The 14937-nt window shown below is 47.4% G+C and overlaps 1 protein-coding gene across 1 annotated transcript in view; it reads left to right on the forward strand.

Moving 5' to 3' along the window:
* The window catches only part of gabbr2 (gamma-aminobutyric acid (GABA) B receptor, 2), a 1455116-nt gene that overhangs the window by 1184462 nt on the left and 255717 nt on the right, over positions 1–14937 (forward strand). The window contains exon 10 of the mRNA XM_072509007.1: positions 5634–5784. Coding sequence (XP_072365108.1) covers positions 5634–5784 — 151 coding nt within the window. The remainder of the gene's footprint in view (positions 1–5633; positions 5785–14937) is intronic.

The following is a 14937-nucleotide window of genomic DNA, read 5'->3' on the forward strand; positions in this document are numbered from 1 at the left end:
AAAAAACCCAATTCTAGAATTGTTGCTGCAGAGTAATTGTTACTCACAGCTATCAAGTTCCTTCCGAGTTTGTTCCAGATTGGAACACGTGGAGAACTTCTCGTCAAAGTTCTCTTCATTGAATTTCTCGACAACATTTTTTTTTCTCTCCAGGTGGCTGTAAGCGTTGTTCTACTTGCTTGTCGTCAGTTTTTTTGTGCACTGGTGTTTGCAAGATGGAGTCTAGAAGGCCACAGACATTCAAGAAACTAAGGAGCTTTATTCAGGAGATGTGTTCTGTACAGGCTGAAGACCTCATCTACATAGTTACCCACCCAAACAATCAATGGCATCACCTCCAATGATGTAATTGCATGCATTATCTTAAAGTGCCCTGTTCAGCTTCAATGCTGCTGGTAAAAAATCGCTTCTCAGCCTTTTGGCTACGATGAGTGTGAGGTCAGATGTGATGCCTGGATCTGGTATGTCTCTCTTATGGGGACCATGAATTGGATTCAATTTGAATTGTTTTTTGGAGCAGGCAAGGAGTTGGATTAGGGGTTTGCCCCTGTCCACACTCTAAGCTCTGGCTTTGTAACTCTGATAAAGTAATACAAAAGTTTTTTTGAAATATATAAAAATCACATCAAATACATAACAGCTTCACTAGGTTGGCCATTGCATTTGATTCTGATCCTGGCAAGTTCTCCTGCACTCCTCATTGAACCAGTGTTTTTTTTAGCATATCTGCACACACTATTTTCCCTCTGGGGAATAGTTGGGAAATGGTGGAAGTATTTCCAAGCTGAGTATCAGCCCGTTGAGTCCTATTCTGAAAACACCTTCCGTGACCAACAAGTCCTGGTGTTGGATTTGAGCCGGAGTTCCTAGTCCAGAGGGAGGCATGCTGCCAGTGTGCCACAAGTACTTCTGGGAACAGAGTTGGTATCCTGTCTTGATTGTAATAGTAGAGGGAGAGATATGCTGGGCTATGAAGTTACAAGTTTTGCCACAATAGTGTCCTTTTAGCAGCTCTATTGCTGCATCGAAGTCTTCCGCTTCCTCGACGAGGGTGTAAATCTCCGGACTCACCCTTGAGTGCAGGACGTGCAGTTTCTGCTCTCCCGTGGGTGCATTTTCGGCCGTCTTGAGATACCCTTTAAAGCACGCCAGCCAGTGCTTAAAGATTTCGCCGCATGGGGGCTAAGTTGCAGACACTCCGGCTTGATTCGGAGCTCCATCCTTTCTTCTTAAAAAAAAACTAGCTTATTAAATTGATGCACAATCAATGACCACTAAAGCGAGGTTGTAGCCCAACTGAAGGCTTTAATAAGCTAGATGTTTCCCCCAGCAGCTCAGGTACAGAATGAGGGCTGCTGGGGCGGCACGGGTTCTTATACCCCGCCTATCAGGGCGGAGCTATCATACACTCTAACCAATAGAAAGCATACATTTTCCACCAATGGTGCTTTAGTCTATCAGGTACCGTAATACCTATAATACCACACAGAGGCAGTCGGACGAGCCGATCAGCACACGAGGCAGCTGAGCGCAAGTCTCGCTCCGAACGAAAAGGGCAGTAAAGCCAAGTACAAAACCCTCCCTCACTGGGAGGGAACTGGATGGCAGCATCATTCTCAGAGGCACTGAAAGAGCACTGGCAAGAGATTAAAACAGACATACAGGCTGCGGTGAAAGATGGGTGGCCGAAACCCTGGTGCAAATACAGATTGCTCTGAGCAGGGCCGAAAAGAAACTGAAGGCACAAGAAGCCACCATCAAGGACCTTGAAAGAGCCGCAACCAACCAGAGTGATCGGATCGTGACACTGGAGAAAGAGGTGGCGAGACTGGTCGCGATGCAGGGTAACCTGAGGAGAAAGGTGGAGGACCAGGAAAATTGGTCAAAGAGGCAGAACCTGCGGATCGTGGGCCTACCAGAAGGAACCAAATACAGCGATCCCATGGACTACGTGGCCCAAATGCTGGGCAACGAGACCTTCTCTAACCCACCAGAAATAGACAGGGCTCACCGGTCGCTGCGACAAAATCCCAAGGGCGGGGAACAATCAAAGGTCATCATAGCCAAACTGCACCGGTACCAGGACCGGGAAAGAATCTTCCGCTGGACCAGGCAGTCCAAGAACTGCAATTGGGAAGGACACAGACTCCGAATTTATCAGGACATTGGGGCTGAGCTGGCCAAGCACAAGGCAGAATTCAACAGGGTGAAGGAGATAGAGATAAGGGAACAAAAAGGGGGGGAGAGCACAGGGGAAGACAATGGCAGCAACAGCCACAGCAGGGCGAGAGAAAGCAAGGAAAAACAGGAAGGAGAAACAAGCAATGGCCGTTGCCAAGGCAACTGCACCTAAAAATGTAAATCGCGTTATATAAACCACCCTAGTTTGATGTTCTGTAAAAAGAAAGGGAAAATAGAAGAGAGCGGAGGAAAGACCCTGTCTTGTCACATATTTCCCAAATCCTTTGTGTTTTGCTTTGCTATGTATATACCTGTGTTTATATCATGTACAAAACCCAATAAAGAAAATGAATGTCCAGTTGCGAGCTGCTAGATCTGTGTTGACTCTATCCAATTTAACAAAGTGGTAGTGCCACACAATTGCAGATTCAGATGTCCACAGATACTCTGAAAGATATTCTATAAGTGTAACTAGAGAGCTCGCCCAACTGGCCATTGATATTGCAGCACTCAGTGAAGTTCATTCCACCGAGCAGGGATAATTGACGGAGCGTGTTGCAGTTGTACACCTTTCTGGTCAGAGAAAGGTAAAGAAGGACCACTCTGGTTTTGGACTTATGATCAAGAACTGCATTGCCAGCAGGCTTCAGAACATCCCCACGCTTTTTTCAAATTGACTTGTTTCCCTCCCTACAACTATCAATAGAGGATAATTAATTTGCCATCATTATAAGCATACATGCTTCTACCCTAGAAGCTGATATAGCAACTAAAGAGGCTTCGAACATAAATAAAAACAGAAAATGCTGAAAAAACTCAGCAGATCTGGCAGCATCTGTGTGTCCTGTTGGGTGATCTGATACACAAATGATCCAACACAGTTGTAGATGGTACAACTCTGTTTTATTGTCTTAAACAATAACAACTAATAACTGCTGGCTGAGGTTCGTGCTTCACCAGCTAACCTGTGGACCCAGCCCTTTCACTATCTTGGTGAGGCACTCAGCACATGGTGTATGTCTGAGTGGCATGCTGTGAGCTCTGTACTCTGAGCTATCTCCTGGTAGAATGAGCAGGAACTGTGGTGTTTCCTGTTTTATAGTGCGTGTGCTCTCACTGATGATTGGCTCCAATGTTGTGTGTGTGTTGGTTGGTCCAACTACCTGTCCATCAGTGTGTGTGTGATTGCACCATGATATGCTAATGTGGATATCATGACACTGTGGAGAGAGAAACAGAGTTAATGTTTCAAGTCCATATACCTCTTTTTCAGAGGTAAAGAGAGGGAGAAATGTGATGGATTATATGTTGTATAAGAGGGAATGGAGAAGTTGAAGCAGAGTAGGGGGTTTATGATAGGTGGGAGTTAGGAGAGATTGCAAGAAAGATGGGTATGTCACAAAACAGAGGAAACATTAGTGCTCTAGTCTACCCAAATGAGTCCTCAGCTCCCTTTGGAGAAAATTGGAGAGTTGGGTCCTGCAGATGATCTCTTAGACTTTGCTGAGCAGCAGGAGAATTAATAGATTAATCATGTTCACCACCCCGCTAGTGATCTGGATTGCTAGAGGAATGCAGCATCTCTAGTCTGTTCGCTTTCAAAATCACAGAATCATTCAGGCCATTTAGCCTATCATGTCAGTACTGGTTCTCCAAATGAACAAATCTACTAGTTCCACCCCCCACCATCTCCCCGTAATCATGCACATTATTTCTTTTCAGATAACAGTCTAATTCCCTTTTGAATGTTTCAATTGAACCTGCCTCCACCATACTTTCAGACAGTGCAGTCCAAACCCGAACCTCTCACTGCATAAAAACATTTCTCCTCATATCACTTTTGCGACCTTTACTAATTACTTCAAATCTGTGCCCTCTCATTCTCTCTAATTCTCATTGAACTTACTCATTAGGTTTGATGCAATTGAATGACTTGCCAGACCTATTCAAAGAGCAGGTAAGCATCAATCACATTTCAAGGGCCGGCACGGTGGTGCTGTGGTTAGCAATGCTGCCTCACGGCACCCAGGACCCGGGTTTGATCCCAGCCCTGTGTCACTGTCCGTGTGGAGTTTGCACATTCTCCCCATGTTTGTCTCACCCCCCACAACCCAAAGATGTGCAGGCTAGGTGGATTGACCATGCTAAATTGCGCCTTAATTGGGAAAAAAAAAGAATTGGGTACTCTAAATTTATTTTTAAAAACACATTGCCTTGGGTCTGGAGGCACATGTAGCCCAGAGCAGAATGGCCAATTTCCTTCCCTCATGCACGTTAGTCTACTAGATTGATTTTTGTGATGGTCACCATTACTAGCACTCTTCCCACAATTTATTTAATGAAGCAAATTACAAGCCTTGTGGACTGACCTGTCTAATGGACAGAGGACAGCAGAGAATTGAAATCAATTGGGAAATATTGTTCACAGCACGCCCAACCCTCGGAGTGAGGATTGACAAGACAAGATAGCAGTCCAATCATATAACCATTGTGTTACCATTCCTAAAGACTTTACAGTCATCTTCATTGCTTGCCAAATTACTTACTTTTGTGTCATTGGCACATTTCAAGATTATGTTCCCAACCCTATGTCCAAATCATTTATTTAAGCAAATTAAAAAAACATCTGACCAAGCACTGACTTCTTGGCATTCACAGTGTTTAATTTTTATCCAATATAATCAATGTTCAGTTGCCCTCTGTTTTTCTGACCATCAACAGAATTGTTGCTCTATTTAACTACATTTCTATAGCAAGCCTCACGTAATATGCCTTATTAAATTACTTTTGAAAACCCAACTGTGCTACATTTACTGAATTCTCTTTATCTGTCCAGTTTATTTTGTATATAATTTTATTCCTGAGGCCTTCTGACATGGAAGTCCTTCTTTTTTTGCCCTCTTCTTACTTGGCTACGACAGCTCGTTTCTCAAGTGTGCTTTATGTCTCAAGATCCTTTAATAATAATCAGAGGCAATGCCTTCAGCAGAGTTATCAGCCCTTAACAGCTGTTGCTATCCAACATTCTTGTTTCTGACCCCCATGGCACAACATACTCTAAGCATCTGGACCACAACAAAGATAATTGAATGAGTGGGCCTAGCATTATCAGATGAGAGTAGCTCAGTGTCGTGCAAGCGAAAGAGGTGCCTGCCGAATGAAAACCACTTAATCTGCTTCATAGCATTTGCTTTTACAACAACATGAAATGTATTATTTTAAAGTCATAATTGAATAATGAAGCCTTGGTCAGAGCTGGAGTATGATGGCTTGTGCTTTTTGATGGTGATATGTGCCTAAAAGGTGCCTTTCAAGATTGGCAGAGCAACCAGGGCTGCTGTTTTTTTTATTTTGATGTTTGATTTAATGAGCTGTATTGAATAATTCAGTGTAAAGTTCAGTGGACAGTATCTTTGATCATTTTAAGTTGAAATTTCTGTTTCTGCTTTCAGGTGTCGAACCTCCAAAGGACAGGACTATTATACAGCCACAGCTGCGCAAGATTTCCCTACCACTCTACAGTATTCTTTCTGCTTTGACTGTCTTAGGAATGTTCATGTCCAGCGCTTTTCTCTTCTTCAATATCAAAAATCGAAACCAGAAGTAAGGATTTTATTTAAATTCTTCATGGAGAGAAAAATTAATAGTTATATGAAAATAAATCTTATGAAAGAGTTCAGATAACATCACCAAACCCCAAACACTGCTCAAATAAGTTATGCTTCTCATCGACATTCTTAATATTTAAACTACAACAAAACCATTTTAAAAGAATGACTTGCGGGGCAGCACGGTGGCGCAGTGGTAAGCATTGTTGCCTCACAGCGCTGAGGTCCCAGGTTTGATCCTGGCTCTGGGTCACTTTCTGAGTGGAGTTTGCACATGGGGAGATATCAGAATGAGAGTGAACCTGATCGCCCATTTGAATTCATTTAACGCCCTATCTCCTGGGGACGATATATGTTCCCCTCCATTGCCGGCATAATGTCATGCTGCCGGGAATCATTACTGCTCTCCAGCAGCCAAAATAACCACGCCGGGTGTGTGTCTTGAACCTGGAACCTTGCGAGTCAGAGATGAGAGTGCATGTCTGAGCCACAGCTAGCACACATACTGAAATTTATTTTGTCTTCTACGATGTTGAAGGCTTTCTTCACCTCTGGATCTTTTTCGCAGCAGTTGCAAGCTCCATGAAACATGCTGGAATTAACTTGCTATGGTTCTGTGGTTTTGGCCTATAAGTGAGTGATTTAGTTGGGAAACAAAGAGCAGGATGGCACACGCCCCTTAATGTAGAAAATGTCTTCAAGTGCCTTAGAGAAGGAGAAGGAAGCAAAAGAAAAATGAACAGGGATAAAGTGCCTGACACAAAAGAGTTAGGAGACTTGACTAACAATTTGGCAAATAAAATTGTTGTGAGTGGGCTTTCAAAGATATAGAGAAGTGAAGCAGTAGATTGATGTGGGGACAGGGTTCTAGAAAGTAGGTTTAAGGGAGCTTAAGGTTCTTTCAGCAGTATTGATTGAGGGAAGCAGTGATGTACATAAAGCCAGCGTAATAAGATAGAGCATCAAAGATAAATATGTGAGGCAGGTGGAGGTTGAAAGGCTAAGCTGAGGTGAGGTAGATGAGGGATTTGCAGATAAGGATATGGATTTTAAATTTGATATATGAGGATCAGGGACCGATTGGGGGCCCATGAGGGTGCAGAGAGGACAGAGCTTAATGCGGCACAAGGAATGGTTACATTCAGGATTGGATAAGTTTATGTTGATTTGTATAGGGCACTGAGGCACACTGGAGATAGCTTTGTCGTGGGGTCAGAAGCTATTGACCCCAGAATATATTTAACTTAAAATTTTCTGCCAGGATTGGCCCTTGACTGAAATATAATATCTCCTTTATCACGCTATCCTGACTAAAATTGGACTGAAGTAAGAGTGGACTATTTTGATGGTATATTTTTAAACTTTGGGATAATCTAATTGACTTTGGTTCTCTTTCCCAGTCCTGATAATCTCTATCTTCTTGTAGCAATGTAGCAAAAACAGCTGAGAAGATGAAAAATAATAGAAAAACACAGAATCCGGACAACTGGCAGCAAATGTTTGTCTTTCACTTGATTTTATTTTAAACCTTTTGGCCGGGATTCTCCGAGCCTGTGCGCGGGGGCGGAGAATGGGGCCTCAGACCCGTGATCGGGTCCGACGCCGGGAGCGATTCTCTGGCGACGCCGTGCCGGTCGGGGGCCATTGAAAGAGGCCCCCGCGGCGATTCTCCGCGGTCGACCGGCCGGGTTCCCACTGGTGTGGTTCACATATGGTTCCACCCGGCGGAAGCTCGGCGTCGCGGCTGCGATGGCCGTTCTGGTGGCGGCTGGGGGATCAGTCTCCGAGTGAGGCCTCTACGATGGCCAGGTCCGTGATCGGGGGCCACCGATCGGTGAGCGCGCGCGAACCGGGGGGTCCTACCTTCTTCCGCGCCAGCCCGCTGTGTGGCTCCGCCATTTTGCTCAGAGCCGGCGGGGAAGCAGTAGCCGGGGGCATGCGCGAACCTGCGGCCGGCCGCCACGCACAAGCATGGACCGGCAGTGCAGGGCCACGTACGGCAGCTGGAGCAGCACGGAGCACTCCAGTGCCATGCTGGCCCCCTGTGGGCTACAGAATCACTGGGCCAAGGGTCCGTTGATGCTGGGGTGAAACACTCTGGTGTTTACGCCGGCGTCAACACTTAGCCGCGTTACTGGAGAATCCCGGCCTTTATGTTTAATATTACAGTAATATCCAAGATTTTTGACAATATGTTACCCTATTCAGTTTTGCAGATGAGGAGCCATATTTTACTTGTCTAAAAAGTTAGCCAAGGGAAAGGTAATTTGTGAGGAATGGCCAACATTTTAATATCTCAACCAAATCTCTAAATGTTTCTGTTTCATAGTCCCCCTGCTGCCTATCTCCAATATGGTCGGTAATTTTACCTTAGGCATTTGTTTCGTTCTACTTCCATCTGTTTTGTAAGCTTTAGTATTCATAATTTCTGAGAAGTTCTGGTCTTAATTTCAGCATATATTTGACGTCCATTTTACTGAAACATTTGTTTATTCCCAAATATCCTCATTCAAAATTCACATTATCTTCCCTTTGAATTTATATTGCTTGGAGAAATTTGCCTTGTGTGCAAAGGCTTTTTCCTGTAATTTTGAGCAATTCTCGGGCCAATTCTCCATGCCAATACATTGTGTGTGATATTTTACAAGGCACAATGGCACAGAAACAATAGCAGAGGTTGATTATGCCAGGCCCCTCCTTCCTTTAAACATAGTGCACATTTCTGATGGGCACTTTGTGAAAGCATTGTGTGTTGCAACAACACCGTGTATATCATTTTCCAGCCTTAACATTGAGCTTCTTCAATGACTACCCATATTAATGGACATCCAGGGTTACTGGCATTGAACACCATGCGGTAGAAAATGTAAAAGCTCAGTATCAAAGTTAATTCCCAAACCTTTGGACTGTTTCTACATGGGATCCTGTAGCATATACAGCTCAGATGTAGGCTGTTTGGCTCAACTGGTTTGAACCAATGTTTATGCTCCACACGGGCCTCCTCTTTTATTTCATCTAACCTTATCAACAAATCATCATATTCCTTTTCCCCTCGTGTTAGCTTGTTTCCCTTTAACTGCAATTATGCTGTTTGCCTAAACTATTCATTGAGGGAGAGAATTCACCGTTCTAAATTTGGGGCAAATATCTTCTCCATATCAAACCGGTCAAATCTCATCATTTTTAAGATCTTTATTAGGTCACCCTTCTGGAGAAAAGAGCGCAGCCTGTTCAACTGTTCCTGTTAATTATATCCCCCCAGTTCTGGTATCAATCTTGTAAACCTTTTCAATTTTTCCAAAGCATAATATAAGATGGAGATTAGAACTATGTACAGTAATCCAAATGTGGTCTAACTAAATCATTGCACCCCAGTTTAATGAAAATTCAGAAAATTCTGGGAAAATTCTGGGAATACTTGGCAGGTCAGGAGTGACGGGGTGACACGGTGGCACAATGGTTAGTACTACTGCCTCATGGCACCGAGGACCCGGGTTCGACCCCGGCCCCGGGTCACTGTCTGTGTGGAGTTTTCATATTATCCCTGTGTCTGCATGGGTCTCACCCCCACAACCCAAAGATGTGCAGGGTAGGTAGTTTGGCCACGCTAAATTGCCCATTAATTGGAAAAAATAATTTAAAAAGAAAATCTGTGGAGTGACAAAGTTAATGTTTCAAGCCAATAAAGCCGATTTTCCAGTTCCATCAGCGGCATGTTTGTGGGCTGTATGATTTTCCATTGACCTGAAATGTTAACTATGGATGCAATCCGATAGGCCACACTGTGCCTGAAAAGCAGCTCGCCGCAGCGCAGTGTAACCAATTAAAGCTGGGAGATCCTGGATGCGATTCTCCCAGCCCCGCGCCGGGCTGGAGAATCGGCGCAACCACACCACACCGCCCCGACGCCGGCGCGCAATTCTCCGAGGTGCGGAGAATCGCGCCATTTGCACCGGCATGGCCCCGGTCGCGGCCCGCATTCCGGGCGGGGCCACCGATTCTCCGGCCCGGATGGCCACGCAACCGCGCGGAAAAAGCAGAGTCCCGCCGGCGCCGTCCACACCTGGTCGCTGCCGGTGGGAACTCTGCGCGTAGGGTCAGGGGCGGCCTGTGGGGTTGGGGAGGGGGGCTCCGTTCCCGGGCGGGGGGGGCCTCCGATGGGGTCTGGCCCGCGATCGGGGCCCACCGATCGGCGGGCCGGCCTCTCTCCCCCCCCCACCGGGCCTACTTTGTTGCGCACGAGCCCCAGAACCCCCGCGCCATGTTGCATCAGGGCCGGAGCGTTCAGTAAGGCCACCGCGCATGCGCAGGTTGGCGTGTCGCCACTGCGCATGCGCGTGTTGCCGCCGCCCCCAGTGCACACCAGGAAATAAGGCTGGAGCGGTGTGAACCACTCCAGCGCCTTGCTGGCCCCCTGTGCTACTGCCTGCACCCGTTTTGCGCCGTCGTGAAACGCGACGGCATTCACTACGGCGTGGACACTCTGTCCCGCGATCGGACAATCGCGCCTCCTGTTCCCAGTCTTTTATTACACTCCTGTATTATCTTGATATACTACAGAGTTTAATATATGTTACTCAAAGCTTGGTTACTGATGAGATCTTCTGAATCTCGATGAAGAAGACTCGAACTCGTCCAGTGGTAACAAAAGGTTTATTGAGTAACTATAACAATAATTGCATGAGTTCTTTACTTTAACATTGATACTAGTGATAAGGTTGACAAGATCTAACTACGGTAATAGCACAAACCATCTGAGCTAATCTGATACTCCTGCCCTTGTCACAGTCGATCCAAAAGAGAGGGCGAGAGACCCAATGTGGTTCCCTTTATACCCCTGTTGGTCCGGCCCTCTGGTGATCATGTGGTGCTACTGATTACACATTAACCCCTTATGTACATGCACATACAGAGATCACTACACCCAGGATCTTTCTGGCTCGCAACACCTTGCGAGATCTAATGTGACCTGGTGATACTTTGCAATGCAAATCTGCCCATTGTGGATGGGATCACTTTTTGGCAAACCTGCATATTAAAGTGAGACAGTTAGTCTCACTTTAATGTGCAGATTCCCGAGGTACCTGGGTTTTTGGGATTCAACCCCTTCGCCTAGGAGGCTTTGTGTGATTGCCGTTTGGTACTGTTCTCCACAAACAGGGACTAGGTGGAACAGCTCTTGCGGGGGTCTCCCAGAGGATTGGAGGCCCTCAGCTGCATGCCCTTTGGGCAGGATGGTGTCCTGGCACTGTGTGTGCCACCTGGGCACCCTGGCAATGTCAGCCAGGCACTGCCAAGGTGCCTAGGTGGCACTTCCAGCTGGCGTGGGCACTTCCTGGGTCCCTACAAAGGCGTATAAAAATGGTATCCCAATCTCTTGCTACCCTGGAGAACTCTGGTGATTGGAGCTACTCAGTGCGCAAAATGGGGCTATGTGCGGGCTCGGCCATGTGTTGCCCGCTGAAGCCCCTTATACAACACTTTTGTGTTATATAGCCATGTGTTTCTTAGCATTGCAAACTCCAGAAAACACGTGGCTAAATGCGCTCACTGTGGGACTTTGTCAGAGCCCGTAGGGCCAACCAGTGGACCTGGTGAGCACGGGGTTCGCATCAAGCTAACATGTCAGGCTTTAACCCCCTGCAGATAATGGATATTGCAATTCAACCAGTAATATTGGCCTTCCTGCTGGTCGCCGCTCGAGGAGGAGGAGGAAGCTGCAGCTGATCTGGCAAGGTGGGATGGTCTCCCTCTGTCACTGGCGGGTCGGGTACAGGCGGTTAAAATGAACGTGTTGCCGCGATTTCTGTTTATTTTTCAATGCCTGCCGATTTTCCTGCCAAAGGCTTTTTTCAGAGAGATTGAGGGAAGGATTACTTCGTTCATATGGGGAGGGAAGGTGGCCAGAGTTAGAAAGGTGCTGCTACAGAGGGAATGCAGGCAGGGGGTTTGGGTCTTCCGAACCTGATGTATTACTACTGGGCGGCGAATGTGGAGAAGGTGCAGAGCTGGTTCAGAGAGGTTGATTCCCAGTGGGTCAGAATGGAGGAGAGTTTGTGCAGGGGGTCGGGATTGAAAGCACGAGCAACAGCGTTGATCCCGATGGCCCCGGGGAAATACTCAGGGAGTCCGGTAATAATAGCTTCATTAAGAATTCGGAGGCAGTTTCGCCAACACTTCAGATTGGGGGCAGAGTCAAGGGAAATGCCGATTCAGGGGAACCACAGATTTGAGCAAGGGAAGTGGGATGGAAATTTTTGGAAATGGGAGAAGGGGATTAAGACACTAAAAGATTTGTTTCTTAGGGGTCGGTTCGCAAGATTGAAGGAGCTGGAAGCGAAATATGTGCTGGAGCAGGGCGAAATTTTTTAGATACATGCAGGTTCGAGATTTTGCCAGAAAGGAGATACAGAACTTCTCGGTGGAGCCAGCCTCCACATAGCTGGAGGGGGTGCTGACGACAGGGGGACTGGAGAAGGGGGTAGTGTCGGTGGTTTAGGGAGCTATTTTGGAAGAGAAGAAGGCATCACTGGAAGGGATCAAAGCAAAGTAGGAGGAAGAGTTGGGAGAGGATATGGAGGAGGGGTTCTGGTGTGAGGTGCTCCGGAGAATGAATGCCTCCACCTCGTGCGCAAGGTTGGGGCTGATACAGCTGAAGGTGGTGCACAGAGCACACCTCACAAGGGCGAGAATGAGCCGATTCTTTGAAGGAGTAGAAGATGTGTGTGAACGTTGCGGGAGGGGGCCCCGCTAACCATGTTCATATGTTTTGGTCCTGTCCAAAGCTAGAGGATTACAGGAAGGAGGTTTTTAGGCTAATTTCTAAAGTGGTGCACGTGAACCTGGTCCCAGGCCCCAGGGAGGCTATATTCGGGGTGTCGGACCAGCCAGGGTTGGAAATAGGTGCGGAGGCAGATGTTGTAGCCTTCGCCTCATTGATCGCACGAAGGTGGATCCTGATAGGTTGGAGAGCAACATCACCAACCTGTGCCCTGGCGTGGTGGGGGGACCTGTTGGAATTCTTGACTCTTGAGAAGGTTAAGTTTGAACTGAGGGGAAGGATGGAGGGGTTCTACAATTCATGGGCATTATTCATCATGCACTTTCAAGAACTGGATAACATCGAACATTAGTTGGGGCGGGTGAGTGGGAGGGTTGGGGGAGGGGGCTGTGTGTGTTAATGGTGACTATCGGTGATCCCTATTCCTTTTTGTCATTAGTTTGTGTGAACATGCGGGCTAATGTTTTGGGTTTGGTGGGAGGATGGGATCGTTGTTATTGATCTGGGGATTGACATATGTGTTGCTGATTATTGTTTATTGTGGTGGGTGTAAATTTGGGAGAAAATGAAAAAAAAGGAGGAGAATAAAAAAAAAATTTTTTTTTTAAAGGTTGCACAACACTTCATGTATTCCACGGATATCAATGCTCATAGTCTGCGCAGACTGATCCAGGCGACTGAGGGAGACATGCATCCTGTCCTGGCCGAGACAATGCTCTTGCATTCACTCTGAGTGTTGCTGTATGAGATTGGCCAGTCTCCCATGGTCAGAACTCATGCGGTTAGGCCCCTCGGACAATGTGTAGCTTATGACAGTGATGGACCCCTCCATTTGCAGCCCCAGAATTCCCACTGTCTCAGGGAACTCTGCTGGATGTCCACACGACCGCAGTTGCTTGTCCAAATATTGTGCTCTAAAAGGTTATTCCTGAGGCTTCACATATCTGCCCACTGGAGTATCATTGTGAATTTCCTCCAATACTTCATGACCTTTCAGAAAAACATAGCGTTTAGTCCTGTTCTCACGTCGCAAAACCGGACTCTGCTGTTTCCTCTCAACAATTTCTCTTGTCTTCGGCGGCTTCAGCAAATCAAACACTGTGCATAACTGATGTTTTACCGTGAGTAATGCTGCAGAACTTTCGGCTGTCGAATGTGTTGTATTGCTATATGTCATGAAAAATTGGTTTAGTTTTTTTAGACAACGATCCTTGATCTGTAATGAAATGAAAGAATGCTTTATTGTCTGAAGAAACCTTTCAGCCAGCCCATTTGTGGCAGGTTGATAAGGAGCAGATTGGATCTGTTGGATTCCGTTCTCCTTTAGATAATTTGTGAATTCTCGCAAAATGAACTGTGGCCCATGATGGCTAACAAGTTGTTTAGCGTAACCGAATCTTACAAAAAATCTCACCCAGTCTTTCTACTGTTGCTTTTGAGGACGTAGGGTGAAATTCTTCCCAAACGGCGCGATGTCTGCCAACTGGCGCCCAAAACGGCGCCAATCAGACAGGCATCGCGTTTGGGGGCCGAGCCCCAACATTGAGGGGCTAGGCCGACGCCGGAGGGATTTCCGCCCTGCCATCTGCCGGAAACGGCCTTTGTTGCCCCGCCAGCTGGCGCGGAAATGACATCTCGGGGCGGCGCATGCGCGGGAGCGTCAGCGGCCGCTGACAGTTTCTCGCGCATGCGCAGTGGAGGGAGTCTCTTCCGCCTCCGCCATGGTGGAGACCGTGGCGGAGGCAGAAGGGAAAGAGTGCCCCCACGGCACAGGCCCGCCCGCGGATCGGTGGGCCCCAATCGCGGGCCAGGCCACCGTGGGGGCACCCCCCGGGGCCAGATCGCCCCGCGCACCCTCCCAGGACCCCGGAGCCCGCCCACGCCGCCTTGTCCCGCCGTTCAAAAGGTGGTTTAATCCACGCCGGCGGGACAGGCAATTTATCAGCGGGACTTCGGCCCATTCGGGCCGGAGAATCCAGTGGGGGGGCCCGCCAACCGGCGCGGCCGATTCCCGCCCCCGCCTAATATCCGGTACCGGAGACATCGGCAACCGGCGGGGGCAGGATTCACGGCAGCCCCCGGCGATTCTCCAACCCGGTGGGGGGTCGGAGAATGACGCCCGTAATCTTCATAATAACGACTTCATGTCATTTTGAGTGCATGTCTGCCACAATGAAAATTATTCGTCCTTCGAATGGTGTGGCATAATTTATATGGCCTCTTTGCCAGGATCCTTCTGGCCATTCCCATGGGTGTAAAGGCATGAGTGGCAGCAGGTTTTCCAATCCTTTACACAAGCTGAATATCTGGCGCCTTCTCCTTGATTTCACGATTGAGCCCTGGCCACCAAAAATAGTTTCTGGCTAT

Source organism: Scyliorhinus torazame, chromosome 6 (genome assembly GCF_047496885.1).
Source record: "Scyliorhinus torazame isolate Kashiwa2021f chromosome 6, sScyTor2.1, whole genome shotgun sequence".
Lineage (NCBI taxonomy): Eukaryota > Metazoa > Chordata > Chondrichthyes > Carcharhiniformes > Scyliorhinidae > Scyliorhinus > Scyliorhinus torazame.